Raw genomic sequence first — 17,817 nt, forward strand, 5'->3', positions numbered from 1 at the left:
TGGTCCTATTACAACTCGGCTGGTCTTCTGTTTTTGAATTGTTACATCCTTCTTCATCCATCTGGATTCCTAAGGGTTATAACAATGCTGTAGATTCCTTGGTGGCTTCAGGACCTAATTCTGTGAGTTTAAGTCCATGAGAAATGCCACATAGTATGTGTTATATTCAAGGTGATCTTGATGTCCTGTTCATATTGAGAAAAAAATTACTGGTAGCCAGTGAAAGCTATTGGCAGTTTTTCTTCAGAAGAGTGCAGGCTGAGAAGCTGTCCTGTATCAGAAATGTTAATCTTCAGATTGATTTTAAAGGCATGCTATGTATATTACTGTTTAAGGTGACATGCTGCTGGTTATTAGAACAAGTCAAGTGGTGTTTGGCAAGTTCCCTCAGATTTCAGTTATGATGTTAATGGGCATGGGGATGATGAGGCTCAAAGCCTGATGAATGCTCCAGAGAGGAAAATAGCTTTGTTGCCAAAAGGGCAAAAGCTGTGCCTGCTGACCCTGTTGCTAATGCACTTATCCAACAAGCTTTCCCCCAAAGTCAGGCAAAACTAAACATCTGAAAATGAGGGATTGCAGTTGCAGGAGAGCTTAGCTCACGCAGCCACACTGAAGCAGGCAGGCTCTCTGGAGTATCCCAGCAGTCCCTGAAAATCCCTTCCACGCTGCTGGCGGAGACTCACTGTGCACAGCGGTGCTTCTCCAAAGGGTGTGGGGATGGACACACCAGGAAGGTGAGGTGCTGCACTCTGGCAGCACGCTCAGGTGAGGTCATTTCCAGCCACACTCCTAAAAAAAATAAAGTATTCACAGAAGTGAGGGCGGTAAGGTATTGAGTGCCCATCTGATGTCTAAGCATGCTCCATGTGCCCAGAGGTTGCAGACAGTCCCTCTGTAACCAAAATTCAGAGATGTCACAAGTGGCTGAACAAACAAATATCACCAGTTAATGATTAAGCTCTCAATTTACTAAAGCATTTGTTACCAGTTTGCCAAAGAGATCAAACAACCGTGAATCATAACCTTGGCTACTAATTAAATCCTTTATTCCCTTCTCTCATCGCAGAAGCATTTAATCTTGAGGAATCAGGACAGCCTGTTGTGCAGAATTACATTTTACAGCATAAGCAGAAACAAGCTCACTGTAAGCATTCCTATTGGAGCTGAAAATGGGAAGGATTAAAATGAGAATATTAACTTTCCCTCCTGGCATGGTAGTTCATGTTAGCACTGAAAAATGATTGATGGTGAATAGGTGCATTGGAAAATCATTTTGCTGGTGTAGCTTTGTTATTTCACTGAATGGCAAATATCATTTTTATTATCTGCCTGCCTTGCTTATAGATGGGGCTTGTCCTCTAGATAGAGAATGAAGGATTTGGTGTGCTCTACTGGTGACTGGCTGTCCCAAAGAAAAATGGTTTACTCAGAAATAATGGACTGTGAAGAACACCCCAGAGGAAATGAGGCATAAACCAAAATACTACAAGCAGTTTTATGGCAATTCAAATATATTTCTATTTGTCAAAAGATGTTTTTGTGTGCTTTTATGTATAGGATGTATAGCTGCATGATATCATACCTTTGATATTTACTAGAAAATTAAACAGTGTTTACCTTTTTGGCTCCCATCTCTGTGAAGCAGAACTTAAAAGCCCAAACACTCTATTTCCTTTGGGTTTTGGGGAAGTCGTCCAAGTCCCTAGCAGCAGAATGATGCAGCACAGGCTCACAGAACAGGGGTTTCCTGAAGTAGCATTAGGCTAACTCTGTCCACTGGGAATTGATCCAAGCACACGGCCATTCCAGTCAGGAGTAGCAAATTTCCACTTTTGTAACTCGAACCGTGATGTTGCAGTCAGATCTGTGGGAACAGGGACCTGGAGACAGTGCCTCCAAGACACCTCAGGAAGGTGTTAAGAGGGAAAGGACTTCCTATGCAGATCCAACTGCAGGTTTGGTGTATAATTTTTGAGGTGCAGACAATTTATATAAATAACTTAGAGGCATAGCAATCTGTAGACCTGTGGTGAAAAGCTGTATATTATTAGCTTGAAAAGCAGTGCATTTTATGCTGTTTCTGGAGAAAGTAATCTTTTCTATCATTGCTAAATCTGAACAATTTCTATAACAGAAAGAACTCACCCAAGAGGCAATAGCTAGAAGTAGGAAATGATGGCTCTTTTTGGTTCTGTTTCTGGCTTTGCAGAAAGTGGTTTTTCTGCTTAAAAAAGGGTGAGTTTTCAGAAGGGGAACACCCCAGCTACACCTATTCAGACAGCAGGCATCCACCATTTGCACATGCAGAACATTTTTTTTGCTGGGGGAGATCTATCCTGAGGGAACACGTGAATACTCATTAAAATTCCAGGTTATGTTTAGCTGAAGAGGCTTGGGTGATACCAGGCTATATCCTACTAAAGACACAGACTTGTATAAACTTTTACAGAACTTAAATATGACTTCTCTGTTCCTTAGTGAGTATGAATGCTGTCATCTTCAGCAGAAACAGAAAGCACTGCAAAGTGACATCTCAATATGCAGGTCTATCAGTATTACTAATAATAAGCTTATAAAGATAAAACATCTGGAACATCTAACTCTGCTTTTACAGCTGCTCCCCAAAGCCATCAGTAGAAGTCTGTTTGGGATGAGAGTTAGAAACACTTGATGTTCATGCAGTTAAAAAGGAAATAAAGGTGGTGCTGTAATGTCATTCAAGTGCATCTTGGTAAGAGTAATAGAACGAGCAATCTGAATAATTGGCTTCATGTTTGAGATGGTATTTTAATGTTAAGAAGGAAGATGCATTATTTTTTGCAAGCTTTGAAAAATTTGAAGTACCTGTTGGTCTTAAGGCACTCTTTGAAAAATAATGTCAGGTTCTATGAAAATCTGTCATTTGAAAGTACAATGAGCAAATTATTTTCTTTTTATTCTGTTTTCAGACCATATGCATATGCACAAAGAGGGGGATATATTTTTTAAAGACCTGTCAGATTATTTTGTCATTGTATTAAGTTATAGTTCAGTTTGGGGATAAATATGTATGTAGATGTTATATCCAGCAACCACAAGATCATTCGGATTGTTTAGCAGGCAACAAACCAAAAATCTTTCAAGTGTTTTTTTTTTTTAAATAATTCCTTGGAAAAAAACAGGATTCATTAAATGAAGAAACATGTAATACAGAAATTGTGGGGTGAACACCACAAAAAAACCAAACAAACCAAAAAACCCTAAAAGATGGATTTCTGGAGTGACTGTATAAAAGCTGTTCATGGCTGGATATGCATGAACTTGGGAGTTTGGGGGTTCTTTTGTGGAAATGAAACTGGGAGGTATGCATGGTGGTTTGCTTAGAGACAGAAGGAAGTTATGTGGACACTTCTTTTAGCTCTGAAATGTGTGCAAACCTAGCGTGGGTCAGATAAAACCCTGGATTTTCAGAGCCTTCTTGAAAGGTGAGGAAGGTCAGCAGAATGGTGTGTTGTGCTCCCAGGCTGGATGGCAACTACTTACACTGCACACTGATGTGTTGGTGAAGGATTTTCTGCAGACTGTTATATTTACTGTCTGGATGGAGATGCTCTTTCCCCCCCTCACTCTCCTCCTTTTTTCCACAGGCTGAGGGAGCACCACCGTGCTGCAATCAAGGTGATTCGGAGGATGCAGTATTTTGTGGCAAAAAAAAAGTTCCAGGTGAGTTGTGAATAGAAAGCTCCTTTTCTAAATAAACCCTTTTATTCACCTGATCCATTGTTTCTTTTAGAAATTTAAGAGAGACTAACACAATTCATTTCAGTAATGGTGAGCTACACCCACTATTCTCTCCCTCCTTCAATAGGGTGGTTGTTTCATGGCAGGTTAGTCAACTGTGGATGCACTGGAAATAGGCTAAACTCCTGAAATGCAGTCTGAATTAAAATGTTATTTTCTGCTAATGGACTTGACCCTTAGCCCTCTGTTATCGCTGTCTCTTTCTGGCAGTGCAAACATTCTCGTATGTCTCCATTAATTCTGAGCTGTGTGCTGCTTTCATGCCGAGTCAGTAGGATTAGAGATTAAAATACTACCTCAGCCTTGTTTCTGTCCCTTACTCAATGATAATGAAGTCCTGATAAGAAACTGAGGTGGAAATTTGTTAGTGTATTGGAAGGTTTCTCATTTCTTCTCCTTTCTCCCCTCTGCATGGTAGGAGACCTCCTTCCCAGTTAGTGAGATATCAATTATCTTTCCTCCTCTGGCCCTCAATGACACATTTCCTGTGTGCCGCTCCACTTGCTGTGGTCTTGTGATGCCATAAGCATTTAACAGTAGCTAATTAACCTTGTTTCCTGGTCTGAATAAAAAATTCTGACTGCACGCTTTCTAAAAATCAATTTCATTAATCCAGTAAAAACACGTGTCAACAGCCTTCAGCTTGACTTAAACCAGATGAATACATATATATATAGGTAATAAATATATTACTTTACTTAAAATTAATTTATAAGGGTTAATCTTCAGAGAACAGGCTTCACAACTGAAAATGCAAAGGATGAGAGAGTCTTAACTGCCTACATCCATTTTCACACATGACCTCACTACTACTGCTTACAATAGGCCAGAAAGCTATCCCACCTCTAATCTAGACCCTCCAAAAAAGGGAGAATGTAATTTCTCCTTCAAATGTGAAGGCCACAAAACTTAAGATCAAAAAGATGTTGATGATGATGATGATGATTTTCAATTGACAGTCCAATATATCTGTAAGGCAAAGTCTTCTGCTACTTCAAACCCACAATTTTGATTTCCTTGTAAAATTTAGAAGCACTGCCTGAATTCTTTAACGCATTTCTACTTTGCATATTTTCATTTTTACTTAAATTCTTGAGTTAATTTATGACTAAGGTTGCCTGAGCTTTTCAGAAAATTGCATTAGTTATGTATAATGTATTCAGACTGTCACCATTGAGGCTGAAATCTCCCATGTCTAGAGTTTTCTTGAAAAGAGTGCTTTCAAAAACTCTTCTAGCACATTTCACCTTTTATTATCATTATTAAACTAAAATTAAGAAAGGCACAATGTCTCAACTACTTGAAATTAATATTTATAGTCATTTTGTTGAGAAGTTTCTTAGCACTTGCTGGTCAGCACTTGAAACTTGGCAAGAGATGTGGCCCATTCCAGTCATGTGTCTGCTGCTGTTGTGTGAATAATTGCCTAAATGTGGCCTGTTCCATTAAAATCTAATTTATTTTCATTCTAAAACTTGATTGTGATCCTTTGCTCTGTGGTAATTACTGAATCATTGCTCTCATAAATTTAGATCATAAAATATTTGCCATGGTATTAACTAAACTGCTCAGTAACAAGAAATCCACACGTTCTATATCTACCTCCCAAGTGGTATTTGTCAGAAACAGATTTTGAAAATGCCTGAACACTGCGTGCAACATTATCCACCTGGCAAATAAACCAAAGTCCCCTGCGGCAGATGATTTGATAGAAGCTGAAAAAGCATTTGACTGAATAGAATGGGACTATTGAGTTCATACTTAAAACTTGTTTGTTCTCAGTATCTCGGTTGCTAATCTGGCTTCTCAGTTGTACTCTCACTTTCGCATCTGCAAAAGGCCCAGTCCTGGCCATCTGCAAAACTCCCCAACAAGGTTGTCTCTCATCTGTCTTTAGCAGTCTTTCTTCTTCCTGAATAACCAGTATTAGCTGCTGCTAAAGAACTGAAGATGTCATTTGGCTGAAGTGGGGTGGATCTCAAGTCACCCCTGTGTGTACAAGTGATACGCTGCTGTTCCTTCAGAAGCAGAATCTCCAATAGGAATGTAGGGCAATATCTCATACTTCTCCACAGTTTTTGTATGCAGGTTTATGATCCAGCTTAAAAATTTGGAGAGCACCAAAGGTATAGTTTTCTAAAGCACCCAAGTAACTTAGTGCACAAAGTCACCTTGAAATTCAAGCCACAAGGTGCTTTTGAAAATCTCTTCTGTAATTAAGAGATAACCACTGTCATTATTCTTTCATCAAAGTGTGTTGTAAATCTGTTCCATGCACATAAAATAATCTTAAGAAATTAAATTGCTTTGACATGTGCCAAGTAATGACTGTACTGTTCCTAATAAGCAGACTAATGTAATATCTGAAAATAAGGTAAAGCAGAAGCTGCATTTTAAAAATGTATCTTTCAGCATTTCAGAGGTCTGCACAGCTGTCTTCTGGTAGATATTTGATTTCTAAGCTTTATGTTTATGTGAAATGTATGTTCCAAAAAAAAAGAAAATTCAGATATTTTCTTTCTGTAACTATTGAAAAAAAACCAGAACAAACCCACAACCAAATTTTATCTGAAGTGCTCTGGGCTATTCATGCTTAAAATTAGCTGGAACACTGAGGAAGGACAGCACTTTACAGGAGTATTTTTTAGAGATGCCTGTGAAGCTTTTGAGTAGGGCAGCATAGGAAGAAGGAGAGGAAGAGGAAAATTTTGCAAAATAGGTCCCAGCATGAACCCAGCATGGTTCTTAAACTATACCAGCTGTTTGCAGGACACACCTGTAGGCCTAAATTTGACTAGATATATTTTTTAAAGAGCTCAGCTAATAACAGGGGGTGATGGCATCAGAAGGACAAAAGCCAGTTAGAAAGCAAAGCTTTCCTGTTTAAAAATAAATAAATAAATAAAACAAATAAAGAAAAGCTAAACAGGGATACAAAGATTTTCAAAGGACATGAAAAGCAAGTCTTTGTGAAGTATCATTTCCTCTTTAAAAAGAAGGAGAGAAATTTAGGCTGTGTTTCAAAGTCCAGGTTTAAATATAGCCCTTATGATGATGCCCATGTATAACCATGAACCCAGCACAATATTATAAAGAATTAATACCTTTTTTATGGATGCGTTTATGTTCTCGTAAAGTCTGTAGGACTGTTTCAAATTCTGTACAAAAGATCACATTCAGCACAAGTCCTGTGCATCAGTGAAGGTGAATGACTTGTGGTTAAGGAAGGATTTTGTAGGTTATAGGGAAGGCAGACTTAAAAATGAATGCTTTTCTAGACTTCATTCACCCTACCTACCAAAAAAGAATTTCATGTATTAGTTATAAAGCAGATGTTTTTGACAAAATCTAATACTACAACTGAATTTCAGAAAGAAAATCACTATACTCGGTTATCTTACTGATTAATGAGTAAATAACCTTTGTTTTCTGAACATGAAAGTTTCTAGAAGTCTTAAAACTTACGTACATGGATACAGCTGTGATACACAAAGACCAGGAATTTGTTCTGATTTCCCATTTTCATTTTGAAAACTTTAAAGATTTTCTTTCCACGTAAATTCTTCCAATTGAGTAAGTTAATTTCCTTCTAAAATAGCTTTTTAACTTGTGGTTTGATTTTTACCATGGCAAATATTTTATATGTAACATAAATTAAAAATACAGGTTGCAGTTCTACTGCTGACGTAACTGTTGCCTGATTTGTTACAATTTCCCTGGAAAATCTTGCATTTCTAGTCTTGTAGTTCATCATATTACGTGATTCATATGAATTGTGTGTGTAATCTTTTCTAATCTCGGTACTGCGCTCTACTAAATTATGTATTTCAGTGCCCTGTGCTTCACGGGGTGTTCTATCCATTTTATTTGACTGTTACTTGGTTCCATTTCCCGGCAATTCCCCTTTCCTGGATTCCCCTCTCCCTTTCCCAGGTCTGCCTCCTTGCCCATGCAGTTACTAGGGAACAACAACAGCCACAGCCAGCGGTGTACATTTAATATTTGGCATTGGCTTTTGTACCTTTTACAAACTTTCATTTATGATGGGGGAAATTTTAACTTATTTAAGAGTTTTGCCATGAGTTTTGGTTAATTAGCAGAGGACCAAAAGTAAGGAAGAGAAGCAGTTAAGGAAAGCTGTGGGACTGGCTTCTGCTTTTGTCTTTTCCATACTCATTTGTTGCCTGCTGCAGGGTTTTTTTCTTTTTAAAAAATTATGATATGGTCAACATCAAGAATATTTTCTCATGGAAGATCAGCTTTCAATATCAAGTAGTTACAGAAAAATCAGTACTGACTATTAAATACCCAGTCATACTTAGAAATGTGTCTTTATTCATAAATTCTATTTACTCTAGGTTTTCAGTTCTTGTTTTAAAGAGAAAGAAACAGCCCTGTAAATGAAAAACAGGCAGGGAAATACCTACACTACTGTCAGGCTCCTGTGGCAGAGCATGAGGGTGGCAAGGGAAAGCTCTGCATCTTTATTCTCACTGAACATCTTCCCTTATTTATAGAACAGAAAGAATCCAAGAATTCTTTTTTTTCTTAATATCACCATGTTTACAGTACTAGTCCATGGAAAGATTTACGGGCTTGTGCCATGGCTGATTCATATTTCTTTCCTTGTGGATGTCAGTTACGGTTTTTGTGTGTGTAAGCAGTTGGGATGCTTGGGAATTCTTCTGTGCTTCTTGGTTAGATTGAAGCAATTCCCAGTCCTGCTCAGCCTTCCACTAGAGAGTATCTCACATTCACCCAAGGCTTGCAGTTCACTTGGGGAATCTGGGAGACTGAAATGTAATTTGTTTGATGAAGCGATGTTATTCCTGAAATGTGGGTGCTACTTCCCAGGCAGGTGCAGAGGACTGCATAAAGGTACCACAGCCTGTTTTTTGTATTGTATCTCACTTTCCTTTGGCTTAGAAAAAAAAGGTATTTATGGCATGGCAAAAGGAAATCCTGAAGTTTGGGAAATAAGATAAAGCAGTGCAGAGACATCTGCTTTTGAACTACAGGTGACAAAATACTTCTGAGACTTCAAAAGGGATCCAAGTTCTGGTGTCGTCGAAGCTACCACTGAAAACTCTTTTCCTTGTTCTCAAAAGAAAGGAGAAGTTGTAACTCAGCGTTACCAAGGGTTTTACAAAACCTTGAAAATTATCTGTGGAGTTTCTATAAACAGCATAATGAATGAGTCAGAAATCATAGAATAGTTTGGGTTGGGACGGACTGTTAAAGGCCATCTAGTGCAAAGCCCCTGCCATGAGCAAGGACATCTTCACCCAATCAGGTTGCTCAGGGCCCCTCCCAACCTCACTTTGAACATTTCCAGGGACGGAGCATCCACACTTTCTCTGGGCAACCTGTTTAAGTGTCTCACCACCTTCACTAAAGAATTTCTTCCTAATATTTAATCTAAACCTGCCCTCTTTCAGCTTGAAGCCATTTCCCCTTTCTCCTATCACTACAGGCCCTTGTAAAAAATGTGTCCCCATCTTTTTTAAAAGCCCCCTTCAAATACTGAAAGGCCTCAGTGAGGTCTCCCTGGAGCCTTCTCTTCTCCGGGTTGACCAACAGAACTCTCTCAGCCTGTCTATAGCAGAGGTGCTCCAGCCCTCTGATCATCTTTGTGGCCTCCTCTGGTCTCATTCTAACGGGTCCATGTCTTTTCTGTGCTGGGAACCCCAGTTCTGGCATGGATTGGACTCTATATTAAAGGTATCTTAAATTTGTTGCTGCCCTTCAACACGTTCATTCACTTGCTTTGCAGTTAGTCTTGGTGTTTATAGGTTGATACTATTGCCTTTAATACTACACAAAACTTGTTTTATTACTAATAGGTCAAATTAAGTCTTTTCCATATATGAGGTGCAAATTACAGACACAGGGCATTTCTTGCACCAGTGTTTCCCAGCAGTTTTGAAAGCTCAGCCAGTCTTTCTGGAAGAGGAAATCAGTCATGCACCTTCATTTAGGACTGTGTTTTAACTTCCCATGGTAAGACCTGAACTGTGAACCCCAACTGCTGACTGAGAACAGGGGTTTGTGCATGTGCACGACCTCTTTATTTTTCAGTGGCCAAGGAATATGAACCTTACTTCCAGAAAAAACTAGAGTGTGCACAGACTGCTGAGCAAAGTGCCAGATAAACATTTTTGGCTCCAAGCTCTTTTGAGCTCAAGTTCAGTGGATTATCTCTTGAAAGGCATACAGACCTGCAGTAAGAAAAAAGTGGATGAAATGAGAACTGTCAGAATTATTCCACCAAAAATGTGTGATCATGGCAACAATCAAAATAACTCATATGTTTACACAGTGTTAGAAGAACTTACTGTTTACTCTTCAAAAACATCTCCATCACCACTGACCATTCCTCCATCCTTTTGACTAAAAGGCATGTTTTTTATCTCTTATTTTACAGCAAGCCAGAAAGCCCTATGATGTCCGAGATGTTATTGAGCAATATTCCCAGGGCCACCTCAACCTGATGGTGCGAATCAAGGAGCTACAGAGGAGGTACATCAGTGAAGCCCAGCCTTGGTGTACCTGCAAACAGCAGCAGAAGGATGTTTGTAAATTGGGCAGTGATTGGGGTCTACGGATAAAAAACTGACAGGGGTAAAGGTGCCATATTGGCAGGACTGTGCAAAGTTAGGGAATATGAAATGGCATTTGTGTAAAGTTTCTTTTTCACACAGGGAGGAAAAGGCAAAAAAGCTTAAAAATCTGATGATTGGGACTTACATGTATTACCTCAGTCCCTGCTAGCTGTGACTATAGACTGCAATCCCTATATGTTAGGGGCTGTGTCATACCTGGAGAGTGCAATACTCTCACCTGCTCTGGTAGAATTGCACATAAGAGCAAACTAAGAGATGACAGATGCAACAAGAAAGCTGCAGAAGAACAAGGAAAAGACAAATCAATGCTGATCATGTGGAAAAGTGATGGGCATGGTAAAACTTTGCAGTGGTTAAAGAAGCTATAGAGCAATCTAAGTCAAATCCCATTTTGTTACTATACTTTTAATTTCAAGCTACTCTTGAGCTATTCTCAATAAAGCAACTGCTTCACTTACAGGACAAACCAGAATTGTCTGAACTTCACTTTGTTTGTTTGTGAAGAGGCCTCCCTGCTTCAGCTAGGGAGAGTGAAGAGGCTGGTTCAGACTGATAAAAAACAAAAATGTTTTCTTTTTGTTTTATAGGTTGGACCAGTCCATAGGAAAGCCATCTCTTTTTATCTCTGTCTCAGGTAAGTTAATGCAAAGGATGTGTCTAAAACGAATCTGATGAACGTATAATTAATGGAAAATACTTGTTAAAATACTTCATTTTATTGCCAAATTTTTAAACAGTGCCAACTGGTTGTGCTCTGAAGATTAAGCATTGCCAATAATATCTAGTCATCAACACTTTTAAATGGGGGTTGTTGTTATTTAGATTCTTAGAGCGCCAACTTTCACTGAAGTTTTCAAAATGTTGGCCCTAGTCTTTCTGAGACTCACCATATTTTCAATAAATTGGTGTGGTAAGATTACAGAGTTCCTGTGAAATTGGTAATATTCACATAGATCTTTGATAGCTTTGAAAAGAGGCTGGAAAAGGAGCACAAAGCACTAAGTTTGTGACAAGTGTGGCTAATGAAAACTCTCTGTTTATGTCATCTGAAAATTCATCTTTCTATACGTTTTATAGTGGGGAAAAAAAGATAAAATGTTACCAAATGTGTTATTCAAGTTGTCTGTAGAGTCCTTTGCATACTGGCGGATTGTTTTTAAGTGGCAATTAAAACATTAACTTAATTGGGAACATTTTTGCTTTCCATGGTTAAAGCATAAAACTTAAGATTAAAAATGCCCTAAACTCAGGGCTATTAAAAGCCCTGGTGTGGGCCAGTACTATTAAAAGAAACAAAAAACTACTTTTAAGGAATGGATCTATCAGCCTGGTAAGGGTGTTCAGTTACATGGTGTTGGTGGGCTAGTTAAACACACCCTGTTGTGGTTTGCTGCTATTTTGTTATACCACCATATATTAATTTGAAAATGTTTCTTGTTCCACAGAGAAAAGCAAAGATCGAGGAAATAACACGGTTGGTGCCAGGCTGAACAGAGTGGAGGACAAGGTAAGCCTCAGTTGAACAGGCAGTGAATGAGGACATGGTTTGTGACCAAACAGTGCTTGTTTCATAGGATGTGAAGGAAAATTCAACTTAAAAGAGAGTTGAATGCCTGGCTTTTCCAGGTGATGGAGCGTAAGTTTTGTCGCAGATTGCGTTTTTGGTTCTCATCATTTTAACAGAATAAAAAAAGAACCGGAATTTAATTGATTTCAGTCTCTTTTGGGACTTGCTTGGGGTTTTTTATTTTTAATTGTATATATTACCTATATCTCAATGCTTTACTTCCTTCCTCCCCAACAGATAAAAGGCTCTGTTCCTTTAATACCTCAGCATATTATGGTGCCTAAGATTTGCCTTTGATCGTTGCTCTGTTGTTTACATAAGTCCACCTACAATTCCTCAGAGAGGGAAATAGCAAACCTTGTTCCATCCTGGTTTTCATTCCTTATGATAAATGGAGTTTCTCCTTCCAAGTGATGTGAATCCAAAAAAATCAGACTTGTTCTATAATCCCAAATTAACAGTTAAGTGCTTTGTAACCCTTTATTTCAATGCTAGCTATGCTTGAAAAAATAGATGACAGGTAGAGGTTGTGTCATTGTTAAAAAATACAGGTTTGCCTATGCTGGTATTTAAGAAAGAAAGGAGGAGTTAAGAATAACAGTTTGAATCTTTTACTGATCTCTTAGAGTGATTTGGTGAGGGAGTGAAAGCATTTCTTTTCTTGAAGATTATTTCAATCATATATCTGACCTGTTCTTTCGTTATTAAGGATTGAAGCTTTTTCCTGAGGAAAAGAGCTTTCAGAGTGTTTCTTCCACTACTGGAAAATGTGGTAACCTTATGAAGGTTTTGTTCTGAAGAAACATCCAGCAAATACTTTGCAAACTAAAAGAGGTGTGATCAATACATCCCAAGGGTTACAAACTAGCACCCTGATCTGTATTGATGTGCCCGTTTCTTACATATTCCTCCTTAAATACTTCCATAAACTTGAATGATAGTACTCAGGACTGCAGTCTCCTGGAAATAACTGTGTTTTAAGGGAAACAGGTTTCTTTTGATATATGGGGGGACACACAGGGAGACTGAAGTAGAAGAGAGGAAGGTAGAGTGCATTTAGCACAAAAAAGAATCACTGTGCAGTGCTCCCTCATATCTGTGGTTAATATGTGTTCTTACACATGGAAGCCCTTTCCAGAAAGTTTGGATTACGTTTATTTATTTTCTCTCCATAATGTCAACTAAAAGTGTGGAACACTAGAAAATGTCTTGTGACTTGTGACAAAGAGCAATGACTTTTCAGTGTGGACAAATAATTCTCAAATGGCAGCTAAAGCAGCTTCTCAGTGCTATTTGTAAAATCTCCAGCGAGCCTGGGAAAGCCTTGGTGTTGTACAGGCTCAGAGATAAGCTGTTTGGGGGTTATTAATTACTCTTTTTTACATCCTTACAAATAAGTACACCGTGAATTTATAGTGACTGGGTTTTTATGTCTTGTAATGGGACTGTAAAACACTCCCTGTATAATTTTAGTATAGCTGGGTTAAATTTTAGCCTTGTTTTAAGTAACAGACCCTTCTTTCTTTGCAGTTGCGTGAGGTCATCTGTGGTTTCAGAGCTGTATGTTATCTGCCCCATACAGCTAGTCCTATCTGCAGGAATTTTATCTGAAAGTAGCTGAAAGGCTAAAAATAGAGGATTTCAGTTGGACTCAGCAAACAGTGGTTAACATAAAAACACACTGGCAACACTAGAATCACATTTTTGCTGCAGCTGTAGATGGTGGCCAAAGCTAATTTTTTGGTGTTTTTGCTCTCAGAGATTGGCCCTCTCTTTCCCATAAAGTACATGTTGCTTGGTATGCTTTCAACGTACAGTTAAATCCTTCCTGAGCAAAGCACTGTATTAAGGATATTAGATGGTTTTTAAGGTGACAAAATATTTTAAACAGTTTCATCTCATTTGGTTTGTGAATTAGTTTTCAGTCTTGGACTTCAGGAGGAGAGATTTTCAGTGCTGCAGGCTAGTGTCAGCATCTAAACACCTCTTGTGCAATTGAAAAATCTCCTGTAAGTCAGAGGAGGAATTATGGTTCTTCATGGCAAAAGCCTGAATTTTCAAGTATTGACATCAGCAAAATGTTGTGTTTCCTTCTGTAAACTTAGGAACATGCTCATTTAAGGGAGAGTCCTGTAGTCTGTTCATCTTGTGCACTGAGAGAAACTTTGACCTTGTGATTTACGCAGTTTGTGATCCTGAACCTAAAGGTTGTTTCCTAACATGCAGAAGCCAAAGGGATGAATCACACTTGCAAGAACCTTCCTGCAGATTCCTTCCTGCTGAATGTTGTAATTTTGGCAAGACACTGAAAAGGTGGTTTTGTGAATGTAACTAGAAACTGCACAGCCTGAGAGGCCTTCGTGAAAAGAAACCACGATCCAACATGTAATCACAGCGTATTTTGACTTTGCATTGTTCTCTGTTGCTTACCAAGCTGAGGGTGGCAAATGCTGTGCTCTCCTAAAGGTGTCTTGCCATGCTGGGTGCAGGGGGCTGCCCACAGCCCACTCAGCCAGGTGTGGTCCAGCGGGAATGTAACAGCAGGAGTGCAGCACCCAGGCGGGGCTCACACACCCTGCCAAGTGCCAATGGTCCCAGAGTGTGCATGTAGATACCTCAGGGAATGTTGTTGAGCAGGCTTACAGCAGCAAATCAATTTATTTGCGGTGACTAGCCTTCTCTTTTTATCCTTGAAACATCTGTGAGTGACTGTTCAGCCTCCCCTCAAGGAACCTGGCCACAGCTGGCTTGCTACCAAGCTCAAAATCAAAAACAGTTTTTCCAGATGGGCCCAGCTGTGTGTGCACAGTGCCCTTCCTCCTCACATGGCACTCCTCATCCTCACGCCACAAGTGCTGCCTGCCAGGGGCTTAATGCTGGGTGTGCCCAGCAGCTCCAGCCAGGAGCAAGCCCACAGTGCACTTGGGAAATTCTGTGTCCTGCCCTCCTATTTTCTTTTCACTGCACTAACTTCAGCTTGGCTATAAATGACTGCAATGCTAGCTTTTTAATTTTCACATTAATCTGTTCTTTTTCAGCTTTTTGCCAACCATTAATTTAGCTATAACAGGCGCAGTTTGCACTTCTCAAGTAATCAACCAGGCTTTCTGCTTGGCTGCGCTAAGGAAATTCAGACTTAAATATGGGCACTGCACAAAACCATCTAGACTATGCAGTGAAGGCTAAAAGTGGCCAGTCCCTGGACTCTTCCTGTTGTCCCTACAAACCAGACTGCCCCAGATGTCTGTAGGTCCTGCCTGTGGACCTCCCAGAGCAGAACAGCACAACCCAGATTTACAAAAAAATGTTAAAAACCATTTTGAGCAGTAGACATTATGCTCTCTGTTATTTTAAAATTAGGACTTAACGTTCCGCAATGATTTCAACACTTTAAAGTTTGCCTTTTAAGAATGTTTATAGCAATCCAAAGCAGTTTTCTGGGCATCCCTTCTTATATACTCAGGATTGGTCCTGTATCTGATGGTAAGTACAGTAGTAATATCAGGATTGCCAAGGTCATAACTAAAATCTTATAATAATCTTTTTCAGTTACATAAAACTTTGGGAGTTATGCTGCCTGTTGCTAAATTTTGAACTGTAGAGATTTAAATGGAGATTTCTATTTGTACAGAAAATATGTGGTAGTGAGACATGTGACACCTTTAATGTGAATCAAACAGTTCTGCAAGACAGTATTAATTACTTATACAGACTTACACACATTTTGCATGCTTACAGCTGAGAAGGTGAACCCTTATTTTCTAACCAATACTAACCCAGAGAGCAACATAGAGATCACTGAATTTTTTCAGATTTACTTGGAAAGCAGATAGCACCACTTTTAAAATCAATTAAAAACAGATCTTTTACATGAAAACACCTAACCTAAAATAGGTGCTGCTGTGCTTGTTGAGTTGACTAGTGGAAATATGAACTGATCTTGGAAACCAAAGCTGGAAGGCAGTGTACTTCTCACAGGCCTTTTCAGTTCTGGTTATGCTGATTTGGTTTTCTGTCTTCCATCTACCATGTCTGTGAATGCTAAACATATAGAGGTCAGTTAAATTGTAAGGATATGATAAATATAGGATACATTTTTTGCAGTGAGTGTCAACTATGTAACTTTTAAAGAGAAATAAATGCAAAGGCTTCTTTGAGATGGCTTTCAAAAATGATGAAGACTGTATCTTACAACATTTATATATATGGTATGACATTTTCTTCTAGCTAAATAATTTTCTGTAATTGTTTCACCAGAGCATTTATGTTGCCCACACATGTGTTAGAAAGCAGTTTGACTGGAACCATGTTGAAAACAGTTCCAGTGAACAGAATGACCATTGATAAGTCTAGGTCCAGTTTCTGACTTGATTCTTGCTCTTTTCCACTCTTGCTTTCTAATCAACTAACAGTTCCCTATTGCAAAAGGTTTCATATCTGATTCATTTATCTTACTGATTTCCTTAAAAATATATGAACTTGAGCTATACATTGCAGAGGAATCTCACTGTAATGTGAATAAATCTGCTATTTTATTGTATCATAAGGCAAATTGTAATCATGCCATTTCTAATAATGAACTCCCAGCCCATCCAATGCAGAAAAGTTTAGGATATGCTGCAGAGACCGTTGAAGGTGACAGGTCATTCCTTTGACCTGAGAAGCCAACATTTTAGCTTTCCCTTATTGTGGTAGGCAGAAGTATTAAGATTTATTAAAGTTATGTGCCTTTGAGAGAACTTCTTCTTTTGGTTGTTGTGACATACTCTTGCTCAGCACCATGGATATGTTACTTTTATGATAGCATTTCTGTCATAAATGAAAATATAGATCTGTACCTATTTCTGTCTCATTCTTTGATGCTCCATATTTACAATCCTACCAGCACACATTCGATAGTTTAACCTTTTACTTAGAAAAGTGTTATCTCATCTACATCTTCCCAAGTTCAAAAATACCAGTTTCATGTTGACAGCTTGTTCACCAAAAATAATTCTTCATGTGTGGCCAGTTTTCCAGTTTCATGTGAAACAACTGCATTATCTAACACAGGATCAAACCTTGGCGGATTTTTCTTCTGTTTTTAGTGTCATTCTGTAGCCTGGGAACAGTTACTGTGCTTCCTAGGGTAGCAGAGCAATTAGTGAAAACTTCAGAAAAGCCCTTGACTGATGATGCCCTTGTTGCACATTTCAGCTTTATTTTTAATTGGATATAAATTGATTAATTGAATTTATTTAAATAGATATTGATGGTAAAAGACTGAAAAAGAACCCCACAGTCTGGCCAGTGCTGGAAAGCAGGGTTGAAACCATCACTTGGAGAGATGGCTTTAGAAAGTGTCTGGCATGAAAATATTCAGCACTTTGCAGGCTGAACATGCATTAGGAATTTCAGGTGTTGAATACTGGCAGCTTCTGCAGTAGGTCTGTGAGGATTTGCCTTCCCAATACTGAGAAACAGAACTGTGGGTTCTGTGTAAAAGCTGTGGGTTTGGCTGGAAATTTTAAAAGATATGTGAAATCAATAAAAATCATAACAAACACCACCAAGCAGTTACTCATCTTGTATGTAGTTCTTGCAGTAATGCAGAAGTAATAACCTGGGGGATGTGGAGGAATATTGAGGCATATGGAAGATTAAGTATGCCTATTAATTTAATCCTTAGTCTTTTTCCAGATGCCGAAGTACAAGCATACGGAAGCAATTTCCGTGCTGAACTTTGTGATGGAGGATGGCCATTTTCTGTAAATTGGACTACAACTAAGCACATCCTTCAACAATCTGGGTCGTTAGGCAGCCTTACAGTTTTAATAGCTTCTCTCTCACCAATCTGATAATATT

General features: G+C 38.8%; 1 protein-coding gene across 3 annotated transcripts in view; it reads left to right on the top strand.

Annotated features, from left to right (window-relative positions):
• KCNQ1 (potassium voltage-gated channel subfamily Q member 1) overlaps positions 1-17,817 on the top strand; it is a 338,669-nt gene that overhangs the window by 223,822 nt on the left and 97,030 nt on the right. For all 3 annotated transcript variants that reach the window (XM_048308026.1, XM_048308028.1, XM_048308027.1), the window contains 4 exons: positions 3,630-3,705; positions 10,208-10,302; positions 10,994-11,040; positions 11,852-11,913. In XM_048308026.1, coding sequence (XP_048163983.1) covers positions 3,630-3,705; positions 10,208-10,302; positions 10,994-11,040; positions 11,852-11,913 — 280 coding nt within the window. The remainder of the gene's footprint in view (positions 1-3,629; positions 3,706-10,207; positions 10,303-10,993; positions 11,041-11,851; positions 11,914-17,817) is intronic.

This window comes from Corvus hawaiiensis, chromosome 6, assembly GCF_020740725.1.
Source record: "Corvus hawaiiensis isolate bCorHaw1 chromosome 6, bCorHaw1.pri.cur, whole genome shotgun sequence".
Lineage (NCBI taxonomy): Eukaryota > Metazoa > Chordata > Aves > Passeriformes > Corvidae > Corvus > Corvus hawaiiensis.